This window comes from Acinonyx jubatus, chromosome X (genome assembly GCF_027475565.1).
Source record: "Acinonyx jubatus isolate Ajub_Pintada_27869175 chromosome X, VMU_Ajub_asm_v1.0, whole genome shotgun sequence".
Taxonomy (NCBI): Eukaryota; Metazoa; Chordata; class Mammalia; order Carnivora; family Felidae; genus Acinonyx; species Acinonyx jubatus.
This window is the reverse complement of record NC_069389.1, coordinates 7,942,319-7,959,569: the sequence shown is the minus strand read 5'-3', so window position 1 is coordinate 7,959,569 and position 17,251 is coordinate 7,942,319. Positions and strand designations below refer to the sequence as shown.

Sequence of the window (17,251 nt, the reverse complement as noted above, 5' to 3'; positions counted from 1 at the left end):
GAAATTCCAGAATGAAAAATTCCAAAAAGCGTGAATGTGCCTTCTACGGAAAGCCAATTCAAAACGAAGCGAGAATCGATCGCATCACCTCTTTCTCCGAACGCCTTTACGATGATTCGCAACTTCTTTTATAAACTTGCAGAATACTAACTGGAAGATGTCTTATGAGGCACACTGTACAAAAAGGGACGGGAGTCAGCGTTGTTTTCTCTGCGCCTGTCATAAATGCCTTCGTGTGCCATGGCTATCAGGAGGGAGTTAGCAAGAGCTAAAAATGAGGGGAGAAATTTCACCCGAGCCCTGGGTAAGTTCGAATGTCCCCGTGCGATTAATAGTGTGTGAGATGGGTATGTGCTCTGAGTCCCAGCAGACTGAGCTTTATCAGTTGAGCGACGAAGCCAAGGAAGAAGCCGACGCGTGCTTGAAATCTCCGAGGATGTTTCTCGCTGGGGAACAGCTCAGCAGGGGGCTGGGCTGCCACATCCGGTGATTGAACCAGAGTTTTCCATTTATCCGCAGAACGAGTTCTGTGCCTCCAGCTGCAGTGCAGGCCTGCCCACAGTCCCCTGCCAGCGGCGTGTTAACACCCTGACCTGGAGGGACCAGCTAAGGGTGAGAAAGCGCTTCACTCTCCATATCTATCTCGTGCGTATTTGGTTAGCTGAGACCGGCCGTGCCCGCTGTGCGTTCAGGTCTCGTGGAGGCAAACCCGTGTCGACGGGCAACCTGTCTGCTCAATTCCAAGACACAGAGGGCCCGCTACGCGCTTTGAAACCATTCGCTCATCTTAGCGAACCGCTGGTGAAATATTTTACATAAACAAATACAAAAATTTAATTGCCTTCACTTGCAGCACTGAACTTAAAAAAATTGTCTCCATAGACCTGAATCATCTTAGAGGCAAATGTTAGCAAAGGCGATGGCGGTGGGGGTTCCGGATTTGTTTCCAGGTAGATTCGATGATAAAGCAATGGGATGACACCAAAGTTTCTTTTAGCCTCTGCATTGCCCGTGCGGGACGTGGGAGTCCTGAGAAGCGAATAAAATGGTTTCGTTTCGTTTCGTTTACCAACTGGCGGACTCCCACGTGCAAAGGCACTCCTCGCACGTGGGTTGTTGGGCACATTTGGCCACCGCCTTACTGACCTCTGCTGAGAAAACGAAGTGATGGGTGGAAACCGCCTTAAACACTTAAGAGGGCCGTTGACCCCAAGTGTAAACACAGCATTTGACTATTGGTGGTTTAATAATGCTGGATACCGTTTCTCAAATACATTTTAGAAGGGTCTCAAGCCCTACTGCCTCCACTGCTAGAGAGACGTGTGACCTCCTCGTTTCCTCTAGGAGAGTCGTTGGCAGGAGATTAGTGCCCTGCCCGCCACCCAGGGAACCCTGTGTGAGCACCCACTTTTACAAAGGGGTCGCTTTGCACGAGTGCATTTCTGCTCGCGTCCCTGGCCGTGAGCCCAGCCACCCTCAGGTTCACAGCCTGTGTCCACTGTGAGACCTGCTTGCGTCTCTACCCGCAGGGTTTAGCTTTGGCCTCCTCCTTCAGTTTGTCCCCTGATTGGGGCCCCGGCTGTAGTCACTTTGGTGGCTTGACTTAGGAGAATGAACCTGAAGAGCAGAGAAAGGCAGGTTGGCTTCTCCCGCTCCCTCTCACCTTACCGATTCTGATCCGCAACCCAAACGCATTGGGTTATCTGGGTGCCGTTGACGAGTGGCTAGGATGGGCGCACCCCCCCCCTTTATTCAGCTGTGGCCCCAGCCACCTCCAGGTCGGGACTGCCACATTAACTCCCTCGGCCAACCAGTGCTGACGTCTGGGCCACTCTCTGTGCTGTCCTTCCTGATTCGACCCAACAGATCCTTAGCCCACTGTCCTATCTATGGATGAGGGAGGGAAGGTAGTTTGGCCTCGAGGTTCTCAGACTTGCCCCTGCGTCACAGATACCTGGAGGGCTTTTTAAAACACAGTTTGCTAGCCCCACTCCCAGATGCCCTTTCAATAGGCAAAGCCAGTTCACAGTCTGCAACCTGTGCAGCTGCACAGGGCCTCCATCGAGAAGAGGCCCACACTTGGCTCGATGATCTGCTATCGCCACCTGCAAATTCTTAATTTTTTTTTTCACCGGGGGCCTCCCATGTTATAGCCAGTCCAGACAGTAGGTCCAGAGCGAGGCTTGAGAACTCGCATTTCCAACAAGTTCCCGGGTGATGTTCCCCAAAGAACAGAGGAAGTGGTCAGTGGCCCTCCACCTCCTCCTCTCTCACCTCTCCTCCATCAGCTCCAATCACAGCCATGAAAATGGAAGGGAAACGGTGTGGCAGCTCGGTTATTTTTGTTATTGTTACCACTGTTCTCTGTTTTATTCTGTTTCGGTTAAGCAAACGAAATGTCCTCATGAAGCCTTTTCCGTACACCCAATAATTAATGTGAGTGTGATTTCCCCGTCTGCACAGTCCCCAAAGAGCTTACTGCAGCAGCTTGCAAAACTGTGCAAGTGGAACAACGTTGTAGTGAGTAATTTGAGAGGCTAGGGAGAGGAAAACGATGGGAAGAGCCATAAGGTAAGACGAGGCCGGGGTGGGGACACACAGAGGTGACCGCAGGCCTCGGGACAGCAACTTGATGCATGCTTCCATAGGGCCAAAGCAACCTCCTCGCTGGGCGGGAACCGAAGTGTTCCTAGTGCTGAGACCCGCTACGTTTCTTCCGTAGGGCACCTTTCTTTCTTTTTTTTTTCTTAAATTATTTTTCTTTATTTTTGAGAGGCAGAGAGAGAGAGAGACAGAGTGCACTTGGGGGAGGCGCAGAGAGAGAGGGAGACACAGAATCCACAGCAGGCTCCAGGCTCCGAGCTGTCCGCACAGAGCCCGATGCGGGTCCCGAACTCACGAACCATGAGATCGTGACCTGAGCCGGAGTCGGACGCTCAGCCGACTGAGCCACCCCCAGGCGCCCCCGTAGGGCACCTTTCTTTATGCGCGCAACCGTTGGCTGGATCCGCAGCTTATCATATTTGGCTGAATGTATTCTCTTCTCTATGTGTTTTAAGACAGATGAGCAAGACGCGAGACAGAATAGTGGGGATCCCCATGAGCTAAAATGCCACCGTTCCAACATTTTCCTCCCAACGTGAGGGGGCAAAAAAGCACTCGTGGCCCTGATGGTTATTGCGTTTGGGCTAATGAATGCACGGGGCTCTCTTCAAACACCCCACAAGATCAGACTTTAGTCCTCGCTGACTTATTCTTGCCAAGGAGACCTAAGACATTTTCATTAACGATGGGGGAACCTGTCAACTAAACAGGGAAAACAACAGAAATCGGCCCTGTACTCTAATTTCTAGCCCTGGTCAGAACCCCGATTGTAAGCTCAGCTCCATGTTCAACCCATTCAGCGTTTCTCATTGTCATAGTAAAGTTTCCTCAGCCGGAGTCAAATTCGTGATGACACAGCAGTGTCCATTTGTTTTGCTTCGTTTTTCCCCTGCTAGAATTTGGGAGAATTCCACCCCATTAGATATGGAGGTTAAATAGTTGCCCCGCCCCCCATTTCCAGCAGAACTAAAATAAGTTTCTTGTATTTTTCCTTCATTTCACGGGAGGCCTCACGGTTCTGGAAAAGCATCCTCGTGGTTGTCCTCTGGCTCTTTCCCATAAGATTATCTATCATCGGTTTAAAGAGGAGGCAAGGAAAGGACTGATTTATTCCATGTGGATAAGAAACTTCCTCAGCAAAAAAGTGCTCGAGCTCCTGGCCATGTCAGTGACAGGCGAGGCACGTCACAGATATGGAGATGGCTTTTCTCCTGGACGCTAACCCCGGCTGGAAACCCGAGACTGAGCTAGATCCCCCTGTGAGGGCACGTCCTCCGTCCTGCGTGCACACAGCCCTTTAGTTAGGAAAAGATTGCTCGGGCGTGTGTTTACCTTCTTTAAGATCTCAAAGGATTTGTTTTGCAAAATTAAACCAGAAGAAAGCAAAGACTAGTTAAAGAGGAGCAAAGTGGGGTTGAGGGGGGCGACAGAAGTAGGTTCTGGAACTTTTAATCTGTCATCGTTTCCCTTCAAGATGTCAGGGCCACTGTTTTGAGGAAGGTAGAAAATACAGATGCTCCCAGGTAAGCCTTCCAACACTCTCTTCATGTTCTTGACGGTCTCATTTTCCTGCCCCTCTCACACGTTCGCTGTTGTTTCTGTTGCTGTGACAACTTATGCACCGATAAGACATCATGGATATGCTGATTAGCATGTTTTGCATCCATTTGTAAAAGCACTCGTGCCTTGTAGACTCATTTTCGGAGTGTTAAAATCCCATGAACTGTAGTGGCGGTCATGTATTTGTCATGTGTTTCGCCTCTTCATACGTGAATCTATTCTTCCCACCAGAAGCATCATCGTCGTCGTCGTTGTCGTCACTGTCACAGGAAAGATGGATTTACTCACACTGAGCGTTCGGGTGGGGGAAGAAACGTTGTCCATAAAGCCATCGTGAACTTCACGTAAAAAGTTTCATCGTTTTATGTGAATTATATTCAATTCAGGATATTAAGGAACGTCACAGAGTTCTCTGCCAGTTTTTCCTTACTTAACAGATAGTGAGCATCAGACTTTGATTTTTCCAGTGGCAGCGAGATTAATGCAACAGGCATTTGAGCGATGCCCCCTGGAGAGTACAGGGGTCCATGTCTGTTTCATCGTTCCCGCCTCCCTGGCCCGGACAGTTCCTGTAACGACTGTTGGGTTTCACTGCCCTCTGCTGGCCGTGTCGTGGAAACGCTTTCACATTATCGCTGTACAAGTGTTTGCTCCGAATTGTCTTTTGGTTTCGGCCCCTGTGCCCATCCATGCGTTCTCCTCCTGTCGTTTGTGTCACGGTCGTATCTTTTGAATCTGGTCACTAAGTGTTAACACACTCACGCGCTTGCTATTGTCTCCTTGCACCAGAAGCCCTGACATGCTGCGGTCGGAAGTTTCATTTTCTGTGGGAGGAAGGCACTCATCCACCGACTCCAACAAGGCCTCCAGCGGAGACCTCTCCCCTTATGACAACAACTCCCCAGTGCTGTCCGAGCGCTCCTTGCTGGCTATGCAAGAGGACGCGGCCCCGGGGGGCTCAGAGAAGCTTTACAAAGGGCCGGAGCAGTACGTGCTGGTGAGCCACTTGCCATCGTCGAAATCAAGGGAGAGTTCTCCTGGACCAAGGCTTGGCAAAGGTAACTGGAACCCGGCCGGCGCCGGCCAGATCGGTGACCCTGATGGCACGTGGCATGGCGTGGGCACTTGGACCTTCTCTTCATCCCTTCCTTGTTTCATGTTCCTGTACTTCTGTGGGATTGGCTGAGTTCCGGCTCTGGGAAGAGGAGGGGATGGAGGGCCCAGTCCTGGTCTGGGAGGGTCCCTGCAGACCCCGGCATGTGGCAAGCAGTCTCGTGCCCAGAGAGCCCCCGATACTCCCACGGATTGTTCCCCCCGAGCATCTGAGGGACTTGATGTGTCCTCGCCACTGAGTTTGGGAGCATGTTTGCATGTCTAAGATGTCACCTGATTATTGCTGTTACTTTTACAAAGAGAGGAAGCTGAACCCACTATATAAGGAGACGTCGTGTGCCAAAGAGGTCTCCGTGGGAGAGGAAGATTTGTTTGGCAAAATAAGCGTTCCATGGTCAAATATGTTTGGGGAATGCTGGGCTAACCGAGCTAATGGTTTCTCTATTGTACAATTTCTCAAACTCTTTAAAGTGGAAAAGAGAGTGTGGTTTACAGTTTTTCCCAGATTTATTTGGCCACCGAATGTTTGCTTCTGTTCCTTTCCTCCACAGAGTAATCCCTCAGTGCCAGGGCTCAGCAGGACACTCTGAGTAATAAATGGAAGACACGTTTTATCCTACATTTATAATTTAATCCACAGAAACACCCTGAAAGGGCTTTGTTTGTTTGTTTGTTTGTTTGTTTGTTGTGTGTGTGTGTGTGTGTGTTTAAAGCATAGTATGTTTATTTTTATTTTATAAATAATCATGTCAAAAAATAATTGAGAAAATTTGTAATGAAAACAGTAACCTGGGGCGCCCAGTGGCTCAGTCGGTGAAGCGTCCGACTTGGGCTCAGGTCATGATCTCATGGTTCATGGGTTTGAGCCCCGTGTAGGGCTCTGTGCTGACGGCTCGGAGCCTGGAGCCCGCTTCGGATTCTGTGTCCCCCTCTCTCTCTCTGCCCCTCTCCTGCTCACACTCTCTCTCTCCTTCAAAACTAAATAAACATTATAAAAATTAAAAAAAAAAAAAAGAAAACAGTAACCCATGTTCCCTTCAAGCATAAAATTTATTTTTTAAATGTAAAACTTTAGTTTTCATAGTCCTTGTCCAGATGTATACCTAACTTTACAGCTTTGTTTTCCAAAGTATAGCTCCTTTTGAATTAAGCGTATCTCACTTAAAATCATATCATTTAGCATTTTCCATTTTGCTCACATTCTTCATGGCCATGATATCGATGCATCATAGATTTACTATTCCCTTTCTGACGTATATAAATGATCTCTAATATTTGCTCTTTTAAATTAGTGACAGATTTTCTATACGTAACATTCTCTGCAACAACAACACAGGAACGTGCTCTGAAGAGAATCTGGCCGTTGTAAGAGGCCTGGCATATTCGGGTTTCTAAATACAAATTCAGAGAGATGTTATTCGACAACTTCCCACTAGGAAAGCTCTGTCTGTTGGCTATCTTGGCAAACTCTGGCACTGTGGTCCTCAATTTTGCGCACCGGGGGACAGGTGACGATGTCTGTAGTCATTTGGGGTTATCACGACTTGGGAGGGGTTGCTACTGGGGTCCAGACTGTAGAGCCCAGGGCTGAACATCCCGAGGCATGCGGGACCGCTCCCCGCAGAGAAGGATTCGGCCCCCGGTGTCACTGGTGCGGGAGCTAAGCAATCCTGTCCACTCTAAATGTCTCCCTGCAAACAACCCCACCCCGAGGGAATTAGAAACAAGTCGTGTTGGTGTCCCATGACCAGAGCACGAGACTTGGCGTTGGTAACCTGTTCTGCCACGAGCAGCCTGCAGGAGAGACCCCTTTCGGAGTCCCCTCCCCTCCTCGTATGGAAACTAAGAAAGACAGGAGCAGTAACTCTGAGCGTTCCATTCGCTCGCCCACGTAAAGTCCTCAACACAGAACCTGGCGCGCAGTGAGCGCTCGACAAGGTCACAAGGCATCCGAACGGCTGCCCCAGGGAAGCACCCGGTAGACACTTGCTTCAAGAAATACTCATTATGGGGCACCTGTTGGGACGAGCACTGGGTGTCGTATGGAAACCAATTTCACAATAAATTTCATATTAAAAAAAGAAAAGAAATACTCATTAGGATCACATCACAGGGTCGTAGCGGGGACTCTGAGATGGAGAGAACGCCCCATACGGCGCCTTCCTCTGCCAGCTTGTGAATGAATACAGGCAGGGGTGAACTGTTGATGTCAGCAGCGGGGTATGGCGGAAGGTAGTACCAGCAGAGGGACGGTGACTATTTTACGTTCCTCGGTCTCAGTAACTGCCGTCAGAGCTGTTGTCATCCGTCACCATTGTATTCACTCCCCATCGCTGCTCTAGCAAATGACAGGTTAGTGGTTGAAAACGACACACACGTGTATTATCTTACACTTCTGGACTTCACCAATCCAAAGGGGTCCTCAGGGCTGTGTTACTCCTGGAGGCTCCAGGCTCCAAGAGGCCACCTGTGTTCTCTGCCTCGTGGCCCTTCCTCCAAAAATATAGCACCTTTTCTGCCTCCCCCTCATAAGGACCCTTGTGATCGCATCGGGTCTACCCGTCCAGCTAATCCAGATCATCGTCTCGTCTCAAGACTCATAATTTAATCAGACCTGCAGTCCCTTTGGCGTATGACATCTTTACAGGTTCTGAGGATCATGACACAGACATCTTTGGGGGCCCTTATTCTGTGTACCACGACCATTATATAGAAAGCCTTTTTGTAAATCCCCAATGGACTAAGCCTCCTGAAAGGCAGGTACGCACCTTGTTCTGTCTTGTATCCGGCACGATCTTAAATGTGATACCATGTTACAAAAATGTTTGTTGATTGACTTTTTGCGCGTCGATTTCCATTGTGAGTCACATACCTTTCTCTTTACACTTTTTCCTAGATATGGCAGAGGAGCCTTTCAATATCTGGGGAACTTGGCATTCAACATTAAAAAGTGGATCCAAAGACCCGGGAATGACAGGTGACATACTATCTTTTAAAGGCTGTTTATTGCACTTGCTTTCTAAATTAAGTTTCTTTGCTTTTTTTTCCTACTATCATATTAAGTACTTGTCAGATGTTATCTGGAAAATGCTGAAAATAGGGGGAAAACCATATAAAGCTATACTTAGCCTTTCTGCCAAGGTATGTCAACCTTTGACTATATTTCATTTCATTTCCTTTGCAAGAGTTTTTTATTATTTTTTTTAAGGTTTATTCCTTTTTGAGAGACACAGAGAGACAGCGCGTGAATGGGGGAAGGGCAGAGAGAGAGGGAGACACAGAATCTGAAGCGGGCTCCAGGTCCTGAGCTGTCGACACAGAGCCCGACTCGGGGCTCGAGCTCACAAGCTGTGAGATCATGGCCTGAGCTGAAGTCCGACGCTCAACAGACTCAGCCACCCGGGCACCCCCTTTGCAAGAGTTTTTAAACATAGTTACAATCATTCTGTCTGTGCAACTTTATATTATCTGTTTCACCTCCATTTTCCGGTTATTTGCCATTATTATTGTGAAGGGCCACGTAGTGTTCCAGACTGCATACGCCTGGTTTACAACCCATTTTTTGGTTATCGTTGTAATAAGTGATGCTGTCAGGAACTTCTTTCTTGCGCGTTTTGTTCTGTATTTTCAATGAAGAACAGACTCACAGAATTTGGGAAAGCAAGTCATAAATCCAGAATAGGGCAGCCAGTCAAAATTAAGAACCTTCCCAAACATCCAGAGGTGCAGTCACTAGTTTGCATTTTTGCTCATTCGAAACCACAGTTGTTTTGTCCCCCTTTGCGTATCTGGAATTGTTACGTTTTACATAATCTAGTCTGTGGCTCTTTGTTTTTGTGAATTCTTCCACCAAACTGATCTTTACTTAAGCATTAATCATTTATATGCTTTTCTCTTTCATAGTATTTCATTATTTTAGCCCTTAATTCTTTCATCCATGTGGAACGTATGTTAATACACAGCATGAAGTGTGTAAACTGTTTTGGTTTTTTGTTCCAAATACGTGTGTGTGTGTGTGTGTGTGTGTGTATGTGTACATGTGAGTGTGTCTATAGTGCATCTTTAATTTAGTGGCATCTGATCCAGCTGAATTTCGAACGGGTCCTTTATCTAACTACATCCCGTTGTATCCTAGGAGGTGCTTTATTACCTTTTGCCTCAAGGATAAACTAGTCCCAGATGTTCCGCTCCATTTCCCCGTGCTATTTCAACTCTGATCAGTCCCTGTGTAAACGCTGCTGTCTCTTGCCCCAGTGATCGTCTTCTCTTTCCCCGCCTACTTTTTAGTAAATGAGAGAACGGGGCAATGGCGGTCTGGGGACATAGGTGCCAAGAACCCGTTTGTTCGCGAAATGCAGTCTTTTGCCCTCCCTTCAGTTTCCTCGAGCCTTAACCTGTCACAGGTTGATCTCTCCCTCACATCACGTCACAGTGTGGATCGTGAAGGGCGAGGAGGGGCCGGGGAGCTCTGGTCCACACAGCCATTCAGGGGCTCGGGCCCCACCCAGCCGGTGGCTCCCCGGGGGTGTCTCCATCCCAGCCTAGTAGTGGGCGGAAGGGGTGAGCCCGGAAGACTCACAGGCGTGTGTGTTTTTATCGGACCAGGCCTAGAAATGGCTGATGTCACATCTCTGCACCCTGGCTGGCCAGGCCTCAGTTATGTGGCCCTCCTAAATGCAAGGCAGGCTGGGAAATGTCAACCAGTCCTTCCCACGGGGCCAGTTTAGATTCAGTTCATTTATTCCAATGGCTTTTACTGACGTCGTAGAGACACGAAAGCATTAGAATTTGTGTCTCCCCAGGACTGCAAATTGCCCCGAACAAGAAGAGAACGCTTCCTTTACCTTCCATGCTCGGAAAAGTGTTCATAGCCACGTGGAAGGGGCCTTTCCTGAAATAAATCAGTGGCCAGGACTATCTAGTTTGACAGCTAACGTCTGTCTTTGGAGCTGCGACGGGCACTGTGCCGGTGACCAAAACGTCACGTGTCATTTCTTTTACTAGGAAATATTTTACTTGAGGCAGCGGCAGCTAAAAGCCAACTGGGCTTTTTCGGGTTTTGAAGCTGCCAGTGGGAAGGAAATGATGGGACCTCCCAACATGGATTCTGCAAACTAATTCCCTCTCTCGCCCCTCTCTCTGGCCTCCAGGTTCCTATGGAGACATTTTTGAAAGTAGCTCCCTGCGACCGGGGCCATGTTCCCTTTCTCAGGGGAACCTGTCCCCGAATTGGCCTCAGTGGCACGGGAGCCCCACAGAACTGGAACGTGGCCGGCAGGTCATTCGGAGGACTCAGACCACGGCCACCGTGGTGGAGTGCACGGCCTGCCCTCCCGTGTCGCGGGTCTGCAGCACGCCCCACATCCAGGGCGGCGGCAGGAGACCCGAGCAGGCCATGCCCAAAGCAGGGCGGTATTTGACTCTGGGCAGTGCCGAAGACCTCACCCAGAGCGAGCCAGGCACCGCCTGGCCGCAGAGCAGAGCCAAGCCCTGGCACCAGAGACCTCGAGAGGGCGAGAAGCGTGACAAGAGGCCTCCTCCTCCTTATCCTGGTCCAGGGAAGCAAGCTTTGGCGTCAGCCCGCCAGCCTGCCGAGTCACTGCTGTGGAGGCCTCAGAGGCCCGAAGAAGGTTCCAGAACAGCTTCGGAAGAGCCTCGGGCCACTGAGCAAAACCCGAGCACTGCCTACTCCGGTCCCGCCGGCGATCAGAACAGCAAGACTTTGGGCGACCCCGACTGGCTCGACTGGCAGAGAGAGCGGTGGCAAATCTGGGAGCTCTTGTCCACCGACAACCCCGACGCCCTCCCGGAAACGCTGGTCTGAGCCCACCCGAGTTCGCGCCCCCACGTCCCAAACAGCCTTCTTTCACTCAGTAGGGAAAAAAGGTGGTGTGAGACAATTGGACACTTCTACTTATTTTTCTTCTTTTACACTTTAAAAAAATAACACAGGAGAAACCGAGTTCACTCAAAGATATAGAGCACTACCCTTGCCATTGATAATAACGTTCTATTGCATAGCCAGCCTTAGGAGAAAACAAAAACAAAACCGGATGGCGATATCCAATCGAAAAACTACTCACTTTGGCTCTGTATAAGATAAAACTCTTGCTTTGATATCGCTTAATTGTATTTATGTGACTTCCGTTCTGAGTGTTGTATATTCTGTAACAGATTATGTATGATAATCATATATGATATATTCACAGAAACAGAAGGAACCATTTTTTTTTTTAAATCACTTCACGCATACTAAGGAATGAGATTCCATAGAATGTTCTAGAATATGCACAAGCAGGTTTCTGTGCTTTTGCCATAGCTTTTTAACTGGGGATAGCCCTTCCTTCAATGCCTAAGAAAAAACGCTAACACAGCAAAACAAAACAGAATATGCCAAGCCATATTTTTATATAGTAGTGAGATACCAAAAAAATGTAGTCACCGAATGCTTTTTCATATTGAATATGTTTTAAGGAGAATATTAAATTTGATACATTATGGAATATATTTTTAGAATCTGTTTAGAAAGGTTTCAGTTAATCAAACAAGAGAAAGGCCGTGCCTAACAAAGAAAGAATAATTAAGTTGTCCTTCCCAGTTTAGATCAAATTCAGTTTTATATAGACCATATATAATATATATTTATAATGTATAATTTTTATGTATTTTTCAAAACTACAAACTGGAATCCAACTATAAAGTGTTTAAGAATCCCAATGGAGTATTCAAATTACAGAACACAGTTTTTCCTTCTGCCCCATAATCAGTATTCACCAAATTATACGCAGTGCTTTGTAAAGTAAATCATGTTTGGGAAAAAAAAAAAAAAACTACAGCTTTGTATTGACGTCGTGCCAAAGGCTGAGGAAATGTTTCCTTCAGGAATTTTGTGTGTATTGTAAAATGCTCCTGCCACACTTCAGTTTGAAGTTTTTCAACCGCAAAACCATTTTTGACCAGCAGGTGGCGATTCGCTTCAGTATTTTGTGAGATTTTTTTTTTTTTCACTTCATAAGGGAATGTGTATTATAGAAAAGGAATTTTTTTTTTTTTTATGGAACATGCTACTCTTAATCTTCATGTTGGCAATGACATTTTCCGTGGTGTTTCTTCATGTTCTATCTTGTGCCATGATGAATAAAAAGTTAAACAGAGACTTTGTTCCCTGGCATTAAATCTGATGAAGGAACTCACCCGCCATTCCAGACCTACCCTTCACTATCCACAAGTCCAAGTGCAATAGACAGCAGCGCTACTATACATATGCAGCTAAAGAGCTGGTAAAAAATTATCAGACGGTTTGGGAACACTTAGAAGTTTACAACAATCATTTCTTGCGAGTGGAGGCTGTGTTTAGCCACAGGCCGGGTTTCCGCCTGCTGGACAGGTGTTGCCAACACAATCCCTGTAAGGTACATCCGTCCTAAGGGCCTTAGATGCTTCATTCGTTTCAGCGGCCGGCTGGGACTCAGGAAGGATTTGGCCGCCAGTATCCGAATCTTCCCGGGTGCCCCCACCCAGCGGAAAGTTGTGAACGAGGCTCCGAGCAAACGCTACTTGATGGTGGATGGCAAGTTGCTTTTCCGTGCCACCCCCTCTCCTCCTACTGACCCTGTGTTTTCCAGGCTTTGAGCATGACTGTGACCGGCCAGTTGTTTCCCTCCATTCTGGACTGAAGTGCCTCGTGCATCGGGCCTTCTGCCCGCCAGGCTCTTGCCCAAAGAGTTTTATGTTTTAAAGCTTCCAGACCAAATGGCTCTGCGGTGGACGTCTGTGACACAAAGGGTAATGAAAAGTCTCTCCATCTGTTGATAGTCAGATCCTGGTCCAGGAAACAGGGCTCAGCATGTATTTTAAATAACCAAACTGAGTGTGTGTGTGTGTGTGCGTGTGTGTGTGAAAGAGAGAGAGAGAGAGAGAGAAACTAGATTCACTCTCCCTCTCTCTTTGTGTGATTTAAGCCCAGCGGCGGTATCTTTAGCATAGCGAGTGAAAGCTGGATTTTTAGATACCCTTATCACATTGAAAATAAGTTGTTTTAAAATACACACACGGGACCCAAGGACTGGAGTGGAAATTGAAGTAATTTGTAACACCTTGTAAATGACAGAACGCCTGACAAGAAACAAAAAGAGCTCAGACGCTTTCAAGTTGGACAAAACCGTGGAGCAGGCTGTTCCAGTTACTCCTGCGAGCAAAGAAGCGATGTCGCAGGTGTTTCTGCGTCTGTGAACACGAGCACTGCTTGTGTGTCTCTGGCAACAGGGCCAGAAAGATGATGGCAGAAATGGCCGAACGCGAATTTCTCTTGATCCATCTAAGTGGCTGTTAACGTACGCGCGTTGTGGTTTGTCACAGAAAACCCAAACCTCTCCCACCGGTGGAATTTGCGCAAGTTGAGGAAACATCTAGATAAGCCCGGCTTGCTTCTTTTCTCATGCGCGTTTCACTACACACCTGCTTGGCAGGGGGACAGCATTGGGATTAAATGTAAGGAGCCGCCGGAACAAAGTCCAGGCCTGTGGCGCAGGCTTCGGGCAGGCGGACGGCAGGGGGTGGACGAGAGACGGGACCACGGCTCAGCCGGACGGATTTTTGAAACGGGACTAAACGGGCAGCAAATGTTCGAGAGAAAAAAAATGCAAACCAAAGGCGAATGCCAAAAAAGGTGGAGAGTCTTCGGCGCAGTTGAGGCGACAGATGGCGTGGCGGAGACGGGCAACTGCGGATAGTGGTCCCTGGGGTGCACACCCCTGGCCCGGTGAGGCGCCCCCCCCCCCCCCCCGCGCACCGAGGTGTGCACAGCACCCGCCCCAACCGAAGACCCCACGGAGGTTGCAAAAGGGTCAGGAGATTCTCGAAATTCAATTCAGGTGACATCCGTTCAGCCTAGAGTGACCGACTCGTCCCAGTTTGATGGGGACATCCCAGCTTTCGTGATAAAAAAAAGAAACCAGGGCCCTGCCTCAATGGTCACGTTTTAGTAGAGGCACCTCGCGTGCCGTGTCTGAGATGTAATTATACTGAACACAGATTTCTTGTCCCAGATACGACACGGGACATACTTCTGTTAGAGAGCCACTCACTGGTTACCTGACATTCAATTGAACTGTCTCTTGCTAAGTCTGGTCACCCTCATCTGCAGCCATGGTACCCCACTCAGTCCCCAGTGGCTTGACATCTTCACTGAATGTTGCACGGGGCCTCCCCAGCCCTGAAGGACCAGCTGCATGCCTGCCACGTGCAGCCACATTCTCTCTAGCCACCAGCCACCCCCTGGTCCAGGGCGTCTTACCCCCAGCCTCCCCGGGATCCCACCCTCACGGCCTGTCTCGCAGGTGTCTTCTGTGCGTCTGCCCTCACCATCTCCTTCGTTCCTCCACGCCACCGCCCTGGGTGTAGTTTACAATCCACACCTTGTCACAGGCGTGTCCCTGCTTTAAAATCACCCATGGCCTCCTCCCCCTCTGGCCTCCAAGACAAAGTCCGCACGCCCGGTGATAACATCCAAACGCTCCGGAGTCCAACCTCAATCCGCCTTCCGCCCCTGGTGTCTCCCCACAGCGCTACCCGCTCCTCTGGCCACATCCAGGAGACACCCCATCCCCACACGCAGGACGCACTTCTGTTCCAAGGGTCTCGACTGCTCTTCCCTGCATTTCCTACTCAAAGGCTATTATTTCCTTATAAAGTTGGCTTGACGCCTCCCGTCGCACACACGTGCTGAATCACAACTTACACAGGTACTTGGCCCACGTGGCCATTTTCACGAGCATTGCTGTGCCTTATCAGTACTGCTGTATGTTGCATCTCGAGATCATTCCCACTCTGCCCTCGAAGGCAGGCACTGTGTGCTCAGGACTGGGCAGAGACCCAACATACGGTCGGCATTTGATAAATTGTTGGCCGAGCGTATGCGTGTAAATGTGACCCAGCAATTTACCATGCGATGGACCAAACACACAAGTCCGTGGGCCTCCCCGCAAACACAGAGATGGAGGTATGTTTTCCAAATTAACAGACTTTGGAAGAAACGGCCTGCTCCCTGCTTGGTGCTCGCTTGCTAATATTGGAGACACAATGACCTCTCGAAGTGTGGCCTTCGGGGTCAGAGAGAACAGGGTTTGACTCCCGGCTTTGTCATTCACTAGCCGGGTGACCTCAGAGTCATCAGGGCATAATAACACCCGACCTTCAGGACTGTTCTGAGGGTTAAGCGAGAAACTACCTAGAGCAGCGGCCGGCCATACACTAATGGTCAACAAATTGCCGCGAATTGGCATCCCACGTGCGATCGCTTTAGAAGATACAACCTGGGACCCTCTGCTGCGAAGGGCAGGTCCTGTAACTAGCATCTATTAACAACATCTGCTCGAACAGAGGTGTTTCACTCATTAACTCCTCTAACCTCCACAAGCAGGGGACAGGAACCACAGCTGTCCTCTGTTGGCAGAGGGCACAGATGACTCAGAGTGACATCATACAAGTTGCCCAAGGTCACACAACTACAGGGCGGCAGAGCCAGGATGTGGTGGCAGGCCATCCAATTGTGCTCTGTGGTTCTTGGGCGACAAGTTGGACAGACCTTCCGGTGTTTCCATATAGATAATATGCCCACGTTTGCTCGGAAACTGAAGGAGGGAAAAAAAAAAAAATTTCCTCCTACCCTCTTAAGTGTTCTACCCAGGGCCTGTGAATTAAACTAGCAAACGACAGCTTAACAGGAGAAAAGGGTGTATTTCATTCCCATAATGGGAGCCAGCCAAAGAGTAGCTGGCCCCTTAAATGGTTGAAGTTAAAGGTTTATCTGTCTTAGGAGAGAAAAGGGAGCGGGGAGAGACGGCTTCTTTGAGAAAAACAAATAGGTTTATGTAAGAAAGACACATGGGCTTTTAGGAGAGCAGACAGCAGAAAAGAAAGTTTGTGATAATGTGAGTCTATACAGGTATGAGTGATTTTCCCGTCTCCTTCAGGACCATAAAACTTCTCAAATGTGTTCAGCTTAAAATCATCTCTGGGCCAGCTCTGGGGTTGTGAGTGGGTTTCCACAAAGGTAAAATGCATTAGAAAAGGAATTAGAGACATGCTTTTTCCTACAGGAGACAAACAGGGCGAGTCGGTGCTCAGAGCCTCCTTAAAGTCCGGTTACTTCGCTGGCTCCAAGATCAAGGACCAGTCTGGGGCCAGACTGTGCTCGGGAAGGTCAGTCATGAGAGGAGCATGAGGCCAGATGAGCCACCTGGCCCTTCTTCCTTCCCGATGCGCCACAGGACGCTTTGCATCTGGTGGTCTTGCCCTCCCTCTCACCTCCCACCAAGAGATTTCCATCAGCTGCTTAGCCATCTGGGGAGGGGCAGTTGCCGCCTGGGCCATGAGCACAACCGAGCTAGGCAGAAGGGCGAAGATCCGCGAGGGACCAAGCCAGTGCTGGTTTGCAATGTCGCTGCTGAGCGAAGTGTGCAAAGACGGCGGAGCCCTTCGGCAGGGACAGAGTGCAGACGCCAGAGGGAGAGGCTGGACGGGCCCTGGGTAAGCCGTTCTGCAAATGTGAGTGTTTGGGGTTGAATTGTGTCCCCCCAAAAGATGTTGAAGTCACATTACCTGTGGACGTGATCTTATTTGCAAACAGGGTCTTTGCAAATGATCGATGTAAGATGAGGTCATTATTAGTGAGGGCACAAACCCAGTGTGGCTGGGTGTCCTAATAAAAGGGGGAAATTTGGGTGCAGACACAGCCCCCCATCCATGTGGAGACTGGGGTTCTGCCACAGGCCAAGGAACTACCGGAAGCCGGCAGAGAGGCCTGGAGCCCATTTTCCCCAGGGGCCTGGCTCTGCACTCTGGTCTTACTTGTCGCTTCCAGAACTCGAGAGAATGCCTTGCTGTGGTGTAAACCACTCAGTTCGTGGTGCTTTGCTGTGCCCTCGCCAACGAATATGGTGAGCAAAGCTCAAGTAGCAGAGATAACCCAGAT

General features: G+C 49.1%; 1 protein-coding gene across 5 annotated transcripts in view; it reads left to right on the top strand.

The window, feature by feature from the left end:
• The window catches only part of ARHGAP6 (Rho GTPase activating protein 6), a 448,084-nt gene extending 435,653 nt beyond the window's left edge, over positions 1–12,431 (top strand). For all 5 annotated transcript variants that reach the window (XM_027054478.2, XM_027054479.2, XM_053202059.1 and 2 more), the window contains exons 11-13: positions 4,954–5,222; positions 8,174–8,254; positions 10,428–12,431. In XM_027054478.2, the coding sequence (XP_026910279.1) occupies positions 4,954–5,222; positions 8,174–8,254; positions 10,428–11,101 (1,024 nt within the window). In that variant the 3' untranslated portion in view covers positions 11,102–12,431. The remainder of the gene's footprint in view (positions 1–4,953; positions 5,223–8,173; positions 8,255–10,427) is intronic.
• The last annotated feature ends 4,820 nt before the right edge of the window (positions 12,432–17,251 follow it).